General features: G+C 35.8%; 1 protein-coding gene across 1 annotated transcript in view; it reads right to left on the bottom strand.

Annotated features, from left to right (window-relative positions):
- Window positions 1–13,370, bottom strand: part of LOC140880540 (uncharacterized) — a 31,655-nt gene extending 18,285 nt beyond the window's left edge. The window contains exons 1-8 of the mRNA XM_073285084.1: window positions 13,111–13,370; window positions 11,167–11,334; window positions 10,996–11,085; window positions 2,835–2,971; window positions 2,641–2,731; window positions 2,350–2,432; window positions 1,747–1,853; window positions 1,319–1,471 (exon numbers count right to left, since the gene is read on the bottom strand). Coding sequence (XP_073141185.1) covers window positions 1,319–1,471; window positions 1,747–1,853; window positions 2,350–2,432; window positions 2,641–2,731; window positions 2,835–2,971; window positions 10,996–11,085; window positions 11,167–11,334; window positions 13,111–13,323 — 1,042 coding nt within the window. The 5' untranslated portion in view covers window positions 13,324–13,370. The remainder of the gene's footprint in view (window positions 1–1,318; window positions 1,472–1,746; window positions 1,854–2,349; window positions 2,433–2,640; window positions 2,732–2,834; window positions 2,972–10,995; window positions 11,086–11,166; window positions 11,335–13,110) is intronic.
- Between the last annotated feature and the right edge of the window lie 265 nt (window positions 13,371–13,635).

Consider the following 13,635-nt stretch of genomic DNA (forward strand, 5'->3'; position numbering starts at 1 on the left):
AGATTTGAAACCATATTTAAAACAAGTCATGACAATTTCATTCTGATTATTGGAGTGTACTGCTGTCGTTTTTATCAACTACAAAGAATTAACTCAAACCTCGTACCAGGAAAATGAGATACAATCACTGGGTATACATTGCATATTCCCGCACTGATAGCTGCGATATGGTTTACTACCAACAGTAACCTAGAAATGCTGGTTAATGATTTAAGTCCACTCATTAGATTCAAATTATCTGTTACAGACCACTACTCAAAGGTGACACCATAGTTGTCAAAAGCGTGAGGCGCAAAAAAGCGCTCAAGTGTGTTGGGGCTTAAAGCGCAAAGCGTAAAGCGAAGCGCACGCTTTACGGACAAAAAGCGCAATAAACAAAATATTATCAAAATAATAAAAACAAGGTAAAGAATCTTTGCAAATTTGACAGATAAACATCAAATATCAAAATAGTCATCATCTTCATAATCCAAAGTTGCATAATTCCAAGCAATATCCTTTCGATTCGATGATGGAACTGTTGTGTTTGATTGTGACATGATTCTAACAACTAAAAAAATAAATAACAATCACAAATTATTGATTTAATAAAAACGCACACTTGAATACAATTTACAGAAATTCATAAAATTAGGGTTTTATCTATTTGGGCAGCAAAGAGAAGGGGTGTGGTAAGTAAACACTGGCGGGGCCGTGGGGCGGCGAGGCAGAACCAGAGCCGCAGGGTGAGAGGCAGTGAACAGAGCCGCAGGGTGAGTGAGAGGCAGTGAGTGTCGTGAGTTTTGAGAAGAGTTTATTGGGCTTTTAAACGTTTGGGCCTTGCAAACTTAAAATTGCACCTTCAAGATGCGATTAAGCCTGCAAATCAAAAAAAAAAAATGAAAAATCTGTGCGGCTTCCATGAAGCGCGCAAGCGAGCGCTTTTCGCCTCAAAGCGAGGCGCACTGAAGCGCTCGCTTCACGGACCTGCTGCGCCTCGGAGTACCCTGAAGCGCTAGCCTTGCGCCTGGAGTCGCCTTGCGCTTAAGCGAGCGCCTCGGTCGCTTTTGACAACTATGGGTGACACATTAACACTTGTCAATTGAAGCTTCACATTTTTCACATGCTAGAAACAAGATGCCGTAAAACCGCAAAAAACCATGTGATCGATTAAGGTTGGCCATGAAACAAAGCACAAAAGATAGGTGAGGCTTCTCGCTGTTTAATTTTTGTACGATATCATCACTGTTGCTTGAATATACATCAAGATAAAAGATAATGAAATACATCAAGAACGTTTAGCAGAAAACTAATGCACATAGAGATGCTTTCAGCTTACCAAAAATACAACCGAAAATACATTGCAAAGTTGATGGGAAACTGTTTGCTGCTGTAATTGACCGGCAGAAAGTAGACATCAGCCTTACTCTCAAAGATAAATTTCCTGGGCTGACTTTAAATTCTGGAGCTATGTTTTCAGAGACGGCGGTTCCTACATGATAAGAAACACACCTCAAATCTAAGTTACCGCTCTTGGTCATGGACAGATGAAAGGACTGCCAAAAATTCTCACTTCAAAATAACTGACTCGATCAAAGATACCATTTCCACTTTTTTCGGAGGTACAGAATATCTCTCTTGAATTATTCATATCCTAATAAAAAACTTAACATTCATCAAGCATTGATTCAACACATAAAACCACATCTAAATCGCATAAGTTTAATATTTAAGCTTATTCAGAGCTGAGACAAACTTGTCTGATACCATTGAACAGTAGATATAGTCTGCTGATGAGGTCCGGGTCATCTAAATTCACACCAGAAGCATGCTTTTTCAGGAGCTCCTCCCCCTTTTTGAGAACAGATTCCTGACTAGACAGAACAAAACCAACGACACAGATATATGAAATGAGGGTTTAATGCAATATACATGTAACACTTGCCACCAAACTATGATAACAAAAGCCACCAAACTATGATAACAAAACATTTGATGTTGTTAACTTAGCCTATTTCAAATTGTTGGATTCGCATTGATTGGCATGCATAGTACTGTATTCACATCTTCAAAATGTTAGGTCGAATTAAACTAAAAACATGTACTGGTTGATTTTAGCAAAACAGAACACGATTCAAGTGGTGGCACAATTTCCCCAGAGGGTTAATATTATAATTAAAAAAATACTAGCTGATGCTAAATAATGAAGAAACTGGTCGCCAAGCCATTTGAAAGGTTAACTAATGCGAACGATTAAATTTTCAATATGTTCTCGCTTTGTTGTAGTTGGCAGGGTGAAAATGCCATGTTACATGTTTGGGTAAAGCACATAAAGCACATGATACAACCACCGAGCAAACAAATTAGTACCTGTCCGCACATGCTGCGATATAGATGGGGTAAACAACTTCAGGAAGCAGCTCCAAAGCTTCAATGATATTTAACATCCCTAACTAAAGAATGGAAACAAAGAGAATTCATTTTTGGGGGGGGTAAGGAGAAATCGAGAAATGTTTCAACAAAAACAGATTACCACATGCGAACATCCCAAGCATAAATATCAGGCAACAGTTTTAATGCTAGTCTAAAACTCGTACTTTTCTATCATAAATGTTAGGCAACAGTTTTAATGCCAGTCTAAAACAAGTCAAAAACTCGTACTTTTCTATTCCGAAGCAAATCACTTTTCAGTGGCTGTTTTCCAGTAACACGTTCAAATTGGATGATTGAAAGTCCAGCTGGGCATCCTCCACTGCGAAGACAGCCTTATTCTTACTTTTGTGAAGAGTTATATATCAACTCAATTTACTATAGTATACATGAATAGAGACAAATAAATCTAGTTAAAATTTAACCTCTGAGCTGATGGCTGATACAAAATTGTGTGTAGACAAAAGTCGAGAAATAGAGCACAGTCCTTTGAACCTACTAGTATCCTATATTTTGCCACAACTTCATCGCTGATTTGAGACGAATGGCAATCACCAATTACCTACAATCAAGGAAGTTGCATTAGTCAGTCCATGCAGTATCTGACGACATGGTAAACAACAGAAGGAGCCTTTGAGAAATGTAGATTGTCATATTTACATTTCCTGATAATAGGATCCAAAAAGGAGCCCATCATCTTGATTTGGAAACATATTTTAAAATACAGATTACATGGTACCAAAATATTTTTTGCTCAAGGAGCCTAGAGGACAAGTGTTCACATTTCTAAATATGTGTTAGGCAACACTCAATGAAGAACTAAGTAGGACAACGAAATATTAAATGTCTTACCAAATAACAAGTCAGGTCAACTCCAAGAATGATGATAGCAGCTTACCTTAGTTTATATTTTTCTTTAATTTTGACACATGACCAGCAACCTAATAGAAGAAATAAGGAGGGACACAAGGATACATAGCACAAGAGAAAACAAAAGGCAAAAGAGAACAAATCAAAACTAACAGCCCTAGCAAAATAACCACGATCCCGAATTGGTAATCAATGGAAAAGAGAAAATAAAGACAAGTGTTTTCTTAAGATTAGAAAGGGACTCTTCAATTTCCAGAGCAATATGATGTAAAAAATTAATTTGATCGAAAGACTAGATTGCGAGAATTCTATGGTTCAGACAGCTCTTCTGCTCAAAAACGAAATGTTCCAGACTAGATTACGAGAATTCTATGGTTCAGAGCGTTGAAGGAGTTGGGCTTGGAATGGGCATCTCCCAGATCAGTGAGGGATTTTTTGAAGCAAATCTGGGTGGTAATATGGGCAGGAGGGACAAAATCTTTGGATTGTGTTAGTTCGTTGTATTTGTTGGATGCTTTGGTTGGAGAGAAACAAGAGAATTTTCAATAACAGAGAAGAACCGGTTACTGATTGCTGGGATAAGATAAAATTTGCGGTCCCGTTTTGGATTTTAAAGACGAAGGAGTTCAGAGACTTTTCGGTTTCAGATTTATATAGGGATTGGAGTCTTGTATTATGCTAAGCTGACTCCGGTTTTTATCTCTTCTTATGTAGACCTCTAGTCCACTTTTTGTAATTATTACATTTTATATCTTAATGAATATATTTTGTTTCCTATCAAAAAAAAAATCTAGATTATCAGAACCCTGAATCCCCAAAAGTCTAAAACTCATCAAGCACTACTAAAACTCATCACGCGTCTTATTGAAGTAAATCACCATAAAGGATATCTTCTATATATCTTAAGATTTAAAGAAAATTTCATCACATATTATCTAGTATCTGCTTCACGAGAAATACAGTAAATGCAGTATCATTACTATATAAATGAAAATGAATGACTAATACAATTCATGTTTTTTGATCCATTCTCCACTTAAGGTGCTTTTATAGGGGTGGAACCTTTGAAGCACACCACAGCTCGCGTTTCAAGATCAAGGCGTGCTTGTCCTATATCTATGAGTAAAGGCGGGGCAGGGCGGCGCGGTGCGGTGCTGCGCTGTGCTTGAAACTAACACATACCTTTATGGACTTTTGATAAAGATGCTACTGTTAAAAGCACCCTAAGAGGCTCTTTTCTAGGAGGCGAAATATATTCATAAAGATATACAAGGTAATGAATACAAAAAGTGAAAGGTCCACACAAAAAGAGATAAAAGCCAGAGTCAACTTAGCATAATATAAGGGCATGATTGGTACGTTAAAATGAAATGAGGTAGGAATGAAATCAAATTTGGCATAGGATAAGAATGAGAATGGAATGTTAGTTAAATTCTATTCAATGATTGGTACGGAAAGAAATGAAAAAGGAATTGAATGAAATTATTTTCAATAATCAAATATTTTTTTAATTAAAAATAAAAAATAATAACTACCAAATATTTTATTATTATTATTATTAATGAATAATAAAATAATAATAATTATTGATCCTCTATTAGTTATTATAAAATTATTGTTAGTTAGTTTAACCAATCTAAACCTATAATAATAATAATATTGGTATATTATCATTATTTTTTATATAGTAATAATTATTTTATTAAGATAATAATAATAATAATAATAATAATAAATAATTATAAATAATAATGATTAGTAATTATCAATAATGATACTAATAAAATTTATTTTTAATTAATATTTTAATAAACAATAATTATATATAAATAAATCATATTACTAACATCGATATATTAAATCAATACTATTTATTATATAATAAGCAATAATTATATAATCATTTATAATTTTATATTTATATATATATTATTATTATACTAAAATATTAGTATTAATATATAAGCGTAGATTATTTGAAACAAACTAAACATAGAAACATTTGTACAAAAATAAGAATGGTATGTGGGAATGGTCATTCCTATCCAAAATGGATGGAATGACTATTCCCATGATTCCAATGGGATTGAGCATTCTCGTTTCAATGTCAAACCAAACATGATATTCCAATGGGATTGAGCTTCTCGTTGCAATGTCAAACCAAGCATGATAACTTGGAATGAGATGAGAATTCTCCTTTCATTTTCACCTCATTCTCTCATTCCAAACATGCCCTAAGACTCCAATCCCTCTACAAATCTGTAACCGAAAAGTCTATGAACTCTTTAGTCTTCGAAATCCAAAACAGAACTTGAATTTTATCTTTCCCCCGCAATCGCCAACCGATTCTTCCCCTTTATTGAAAGTCTAATGTTTCTCTCCAACCAAATCATCAAACAAATACAATGAACTAACACAACCCAAAAGATTCTACCCCTTCTACCCAGATACGATCCAAGATTTGTTCTCTTAAAAAAAAAAAAAGATCCAAGATTTGCTTCAAATAAATCCCCAACTGAACTAGGGGACACACAAACCAAGCCCAACTCCTCCAGAGCACTGAACCGGAGAATATTCGTAAACAGCAATGAATGAGCAGATGATCTTGAGTCTCCACCTCTTGCCTATACAACACACACCAACTCGAGCACAAGAGGGATACATTTTTAGTATAATCTCACAAGTTAGTAATTTCCCTAGCACACCAGTCCACGAAAACACTTGAATCTTAAATAGGATTGACACTTTCCAAATAATTTGAAAAATTGAAAAATACGAAGAAATATTGTTCGGAAAGAAGGATAGAAAGAAAGATTTTAACAAGAAAATACCTAAAGAATTCCACACCCATTTCCAAATATCATCAGCTCCCTCAACCAAACTAACCTTGTCTAAAAACTCCAACAACTCACTCAATTTTAACACCTTGTCATCTCTCAAATCCCGACAAAAGTTCAAATTCCAATAACTATTTTGAGAGTTGTGAGACGAGTCTGTCTCGACAAAAGGAAAAGATCGGCTGATAATGAACCAAAGAAATCAAGAATTATTCACTACGCATCTTGTTGGTAAGAGAGGAAGAATTTTTTGGAGAGGTTGTTCAGTTGAAGTGGAATAGGATAATTTTTTACAACCTTGAAGAGTTGATTGAAACGTGCTAGGATAAGATCAAGATTCTAACATCTACTTGGATTATTCCAATGTAAAGTATAAGAATGTCTCAATCTCAAACTTATGAAGAGATTGGACTTTTGTATGTTGACATGATTAGGGTCTATGTTAATCCTTTTGTCTTGTAGGGATTGCTTCTCCGCTTCTTGTAATTAAGAGTTCCTCCATATTTAATATAATATCATTTCTTATTTTTAAAAAAAAAAGTTCCTGGAAAATATAATCCCTCGCCACCTATCCTCCCAAATCCTTCTCTTGTTTCCTCCAATTACCACCACCTACACTGACCAGAGATTTAAAGTGATTTAAATCACATACCTTCCAAAGTTGAAGTTCCTGATTTTATTCTTAAATGTATTTTCAAGTTATTACATGAATTAACTGAATTAAGTTGTTAACAATATGTAACAATGACAAGCAATCGATCTTCGATCGCATCTATCACTCAACCCGAATCTGGGATTCTTAGGAGAAAGTCAAATGACATCGGATGGGAGTTTGGGATGTTGATTGATCCTGAGAACCTCGACAAAGTTAAGTGCAAGTTGTGTGGGAAAACGATGTCGGGGGAGTGTATAGGATCAAGGAGCACATGGGAAATATACCCGGAAATGTATCTAGTTGTCAAAAAGCATCTCAAGAAGATCGCAATAAGTGTAAACAAGCTATTTTAGAAGGTAGGAACAGAAAGAAAAACAAAAGAATGGAAGAAGAAAGTTGTAGAGCAGAGGTGAATATTTCTTTAGATGAAGGTCATGAAATTGAATGGATGGACAGAATAGAAATACCTCTTCGACTTGGCCCCATGGATAGATATGCATCGGTGATAACTCCAGAAAATGTAGGTTCAAGTGGGAGTAAAGTAATTCTTCAAAAAAATATAATTGTGGCTCTTTTCAGAGTGAGAACTCAACAAGTTCAACAATATGTTGGGAGATGGGCGGGGCTTATGAAAAAGGAATCTCATTCAATGTTGTTGATAATGATAGCTTCAAACAACTAATGGAGACACTAGGTCAATTTGGACCCGGGTTCAAGCCTCCAACTCAATATCAACTTAGGGAGCAACTTTTGAAAGCTGAAGTTGAAAGAACAAAACAACTGTTGAAGAAGCACGAAAAAGAATGGGTGATCGATTATGACAAATGCATGTAGTGATAGAAGAAGAAGCATGTTAAATTTATGTTAAATTTGTGTGTTAATTACAAGGAGGGTACTACATTTCTAGAGTCTAAAGAGTCTTCAGACGAGGCCCATACAGTTAGACTTATATTTGAGTATGTTGGTCATGCCATTGATAATATCTCCTCGAAGAATTCATCGAAAACCTTTTTCAAATCCCTTTTTACTATGTCCCAACATTCTTGGTAAACCGCCAAAGTAAATCCATCTTGTCCCGGTGACTTAACGCCCATCACTGTCAAAGACTTTTTTTATCTCCACTCTAAAAAAGACTTTCAAGCTCCATCATTGCCTCATTATGGATTGGACTCCACTCTATACCTTCTATACCCCAACCCCCAATGTCACATTCGATCTTCTCTCCATCAGAACTAATTGAACCATCCCCCTTACCCAATTTATTGATGTTAGACCTGCTTCTCCACTAGTTAAGCAACGAATGGAAAAATTTTGAATTTCAATCCCCCTCCCGCAACCAATTAACTTTGGCCTTTTGACAATCCAATTGATTTTTTACATAAAATAGCTTTTCTAACTCACGCCTGGCCTCCATTCTTTCAATCGATAAAAGCGTTGACCCCCGGCCCTCGTGTTTCTTCTCAATCTAGCTCTCGAAAATCTTTCTCTCTAACTCCACACATCTCGCATCAATGTTCCCAAAAATCTCTTCGTTCCACTTCCTAAGATTAGATTTTATTTCCTTAAGTTTTTCATGAATTTGCAACTTTCCCATCTCTAAAAAAACTGTCATTGCATCAACTCAAAAATTCTTTCTTAAAACACTTCCGATTTAGCCACGCATTTTCAAATCTTAAAGGGGTTGGCCCCCAAACACCCATTCGTAGTATCTAGAATCAAAGGAAACAGATCTTAGGTAATTCTCGGCAAAACATTCTGACTGCGAAAAGAAAAAACTTCATCCACCCCGATGAGAACATAAACCTACCCAACCTACAACATATAGGATTATCTCTCAAATTCGACAGGGTAAACTTACCATTCAGGAGTTGGGCCACCGCCACACAACTCAAGGCTCCCGAATCCAAGCATCAAAACATTTCGTGCTAATAGTCAAGGAGTTGCTATTCAGTTTCTCGCTAATTGATCTCACCATGTTGAAGTTCCCACATACACATCATTTGTCACTACAAATCACTCTCAATCCAGCCAATTCATCCCAAAAAGCGTGTCTATCTTTGGCTTGCACGGCCCATACACGGCTGAAAAGTGAAAATCACCATTTCATATCACCATCTTTCTCAATTTCAATAGAAACTGACTCTCCTAATAATAAGTCCTTGACCAAGACCGATCTACAATCCCTCGCACCAAAATACCCCCTGATCATTCGACTGCCGGTAGAAACAACCACTCGACAAACCTTGACTTTCAAATACTTGCAATAAAACTCCTATCGCCCAACCACTGTCTTTTAATCTCTTGAAGCACTTTAATGCTTGGATTCTCTTTTCGCAACATGGCTCTTATTAATCCCCTCCGAACACTCGAACCCTCAACCCTAATATTCCAAAACAAAATCTTTATTTAATCACTTCTCCACCCGAATAAATCTGCCCCTTTCATAATTAATCCCAAAAGCCAAGCAATTCAACTCCCTTTTCTTTTAAAGTCCCGCTCTACTCCTTCTACTTAAATAAATAAATAAATACCTTCTCCACCTGTATCCGAGAAAGACAATCAATTTTACCAATCACCCCCTTCAACCCAAATTCCAATGCCACAAATAGCCCATGGTTCGTCAGTGAATGTGCATCGAAGCCATTGACGCCCCGAATTAAACCAGACAAAGAAAAAGAAGATGGAAGGATAGGATTAAGGTAAAAAAATTGTTCAAGGGAGAAGAAATTAGTAGAAGATTGACCTCACCTGGTTTGGGGACAAGATAATCGTCGTGGGACAGCCTACCTGAACGAAGAAAACTCTGAGATGATGCAAATAAGTCGCTAATGTCCTCCATACCAAAAATCTTCAGTCAAATCATGAAGTGACTAGTCTTCAATCAGCCTTGGCTCTCCATTGTCCTGAATCTCATCCTCTTGCCTCGAAAACCCTTCCTCAAACAACGCATTAACATCAGAAAAAACTTTATTAACAGTCGAGCACGATTGCCTTCTCATGTAAACTTTCTCAAAGTTAGAAACCAAAGGTCCACTTGTGTCTCCAACTCTTTCCTTATCTTCGACACCACCTACCGAATTTGGCAATAATTGAACAAAACCTTTTTTGAAGTCACCAAAACCTTTTGGGTTAATCCTTTTGAGGAGCTTAAACTACCTACCCTAGGGAGAGGGGCAGACCCGCCAACTGTGATAATTGCGCTCGATAATTTCGAGTGAATTGTATCCCCCCGAAGGGATATCACTAACCTTCAACTCCAATCCTACCTCAACGGCCTTAGATTCTGGAAATTGAATTGACTCCATCGGGATCATCAGATTAAGAGAACGAGCCTAATTCACCACCCCATGGTACCCAACATCTACCATGATTCTTGCGATATCATCTTCACGTGTCCGTCACTCATGCACTCCTCAACAACATCTGGGAATTCTTTTTTTGAACACACTCAAAATCCCCAGCCTTCCTTGTAGCATCTGCCACCATCTCGCTTTTACCCACCACCTGGGCATAAGACCGGCGCTCCTTAATAGGATTCACAAGAAAATTAATTGAATCCAACCTAATGCGAATGTCAATAGGACCAAGCATCGATTGAACTTGCATCGAACTGCTAATGAATCCATCATCAGGTCCTTTTACCTTGATTTTAGCTACCGATAAATCCTTGAACAAAACCGCGCGTTTAATTATGAAGCCTTTGACCTCTTTAATATCGCGTTCACCCCCTACATTCTAGAATCTCGTCATTTAGGTATAATCATTCATACATTTCTCAATATGTTGCCAAGATTGATTTTCATATCTCTGTATCAAAAGACTACATATAGAGAGCTTAAGCAAGTAGAAAATAAATTTTATATCAGGATTTGTAAAATTATTGGTTATATGAGAGTCAAGGTAATCGTCCTCCAAAGAGCATAAGATCATATGCAAGTCAGAGGCTTCATTAAATTCCCACATTTAATATACGGTAGGTCTCGACTTATGTTTTCCATTTTCGTCTTCTTGGAAGAATTTCGTCCTCAAGGATACACGAAGTTCCATGGACGGTTCAACAACATCACTATTTTGTAAGTAACATAATGGCAATCCATAAATATTGATGGTCAATAAATTGGCGCTTAATATTTTCATCTAAGCACATTAAAATACAAAAATCATACGATCCAATGGCATAAAGAAAGGAGATCTGGTTGCAGAATGGATAAAACAATAAAATACCTTTGCTGTAACTCTAAGTAATACATCCTGATGTTGGGGAGGCAACTTTGAAATGTTTGCTAAAAAAACAGGAGCCATCATTTGTGTTTCCTGCGGTGTCATCCCGAAACCAAGTTAAGAAAACATATTCTTTTTTGAGAAAATGTCGACTACCAAAGATTAAACACATGCCTCTTTTTTCGCACGATCAATTGCCATCTCAAGGTACACAATACAAAAATTTCTAACAATCGGAGCACTGGTAGATTCCACATACAATTTCCATAAATCAGAAAATGGTAGACCAATCTCAAGCTGGTGCTTTACTCTCTTGTTCACGTGACTCAGGATTTCAATAACCTAACATACAGAAGACAAACAGTTTATACGCGAGCATTGTAGAAGAAAATAATTATTCCAAATAGTAAGAAACAACAAAATTTGGTATAAACACCATGTAGGAGGTAAAGTTTCCTGCCTCTCCCAATTTTTCTCTTTAACCCAAAGCTGAAGTTTGGTTAATAAAATGAAATTTGATGCAAGAAACAATGAGATACACAATTGTGCAGAGTTCCTCCATCGTGTACACGATATTTAATCATAAATATTGCATGCAAGCAGTTTTATCAAAGCATGAACCCTCATCACTGTTGAGGCCCAAAACTTCAAAAATTACAATGAAAAGTTGAGTTTGTGCCTTCTAGATTTTCATAACTTGAACAATAAATTATCAAAAAACTACATATTTTCTCTTCCAAAAACGGAAAGCAACCAGTTCCCATTATAATTCTAAGACTCCACATAACCCCTGATGATGTACTATTGCTATAGTTTCGCCCCAAGATTCATGAAACACGCTTAAAAACTGTCCCTTCAAACAGAAAAATACATAAACCCAATCTTGCAAAACCCTCCATAAGAATTCAAAAAACCCTATAATAGAAAATGACGGAAAAGATGGAGATCATCGAACTGAACAATTTTTTCTTCAAATCTTGAATGTATGGGAACAACAATCAAGATTCATGAATTATGAATTCATGAGAAATCAATTCAGATTGAAACTATTCCAATTACTCTAAAGATTCCACGCATCAGTTTTCTATTGTTAACATAAATACCTTCAAATTTTTATTTTTTTTTTATTTTATCGGAAACGAAAATAAGTACCTTCAAATAAAATCAAAAGACATCCTTAGTCAGTCTAAGATTGCACTTCTCAAGATCAAGAAAAACAAATGCAATGTTTGGTTTTATTGTCTGAAAGCATTTTCTAGTTGTGAAGTGCAAATGAATGGCAACGAGAGGTATGGAGGGAAAATCTATGCTTTATATATTTTACATTTACTCTAATATTCATGTTATCTGATATATTCATCTGATCGAGACAAGTTAAAATATGTTTTTTACTATATAAACGGTATAGACACTTGTCCTTGCCTCTACCGTTTATGTTGTACTAGCTAAAATGTTTTACAGTCACACTTCCACAATTTTCTGCCCTCACCTACCATTTCTCGATCTAGCCACCTTAGTACCTCTCTGGTTCTAATCATCACTTCACATGTGCCCTTGGTGTAGTATTACTAACATATTTTTGTAAGCCAGCATATTTATGACATTAAAGAATGTCATTTCAAAACAACCCAAAAACAAATTTGTAAAAGACACTAAAACTTATTTCTTTGTTAAAATTTCACAAAACTTATCCAAATGGCCATCTCATTTCATTCTGATCCTCGAAAATACGTTCCGAATCTATACAAAACTCCCTAGATAACCTTTCTTTTAAATTCATATATCATTTTCAGTGGTTAGATTATATTATATCCCAATAAAATTTGAAATAAATCAGTCCTAACCATTTCACACAAACATCAATTCCTAATCATTATCCACACAACCATCAATGAAACTGTCCCTCTCAAAAAGTAATTCCACACTTACTTTCTCACAAATTCATCAAACAAGATTCTTTCTTTACGGAATTTACCAACATATAAGAATCAACGAGAACATTTTTTTAAGGTTGTCTCGGGCCTAAATCAATATTGTATTTTTTGACAAACATCCAAGTTCACACGCATCCGTGTAGCAAATTAACGAACATCAGAGTAAATATTAGAAAATTATTACTTTATTTCGGAGACCGGTGGAGGCAGAGGAGAGTGCTGCAATGGAGATAGGAAGAATCTTGACAAGCAAGTCTTGCATCTTCGAGTCATCGCATAGTGCCAAGCGCGTCAGAATTCTGTCCAGAAGTTCTTCTTTCTCTTCCTCCGACTTTCCCGAAAGCGATGCCCACGGTGTTGCGGCTGCGGGCGTGGTGGTGCTGGACGATTCCGCCATGATTTACTTTGCTTCCTCTTGTTTTTCTCACAGTTGTACAACTTCTGTTTCAGTATGGTATTTATTTTTTGGGAACAATAAAATTTTTTGTTAATAATAATACGGGGTAAATTATAAAAATATCTAAATATTCATTTGAAAAATTTTTACGAAAAAAAAAAACCTCCTACAATGAAGGAAATTTTTTTTTTAATCAATATTTTTTAGTTTTGGAAAATCCTTTAGTTCTTTTTTTTTTATTTTTAGCAAAACCTTTTAATTCTATTATAAGATATAGTTGAGTTATTAGAAGAAGGATAATGCTAAAGGTAC

Source organism: Henckelia pumila, chromosome 2 (assembly GCF_033568475.1).
Source record: "Henckelia pumila isolate YLH828 chromosome 2, ASM3356847v2, whole genome shotgun sequence".
Classification (NCBI taxonomy): domain Eukaryota; kingdom Viridiplantae; phylum Streptophyta; class Magnoliopsida; order Lamiales; family Gesneriaceae; genus Henckelia; species Henckelia pumila.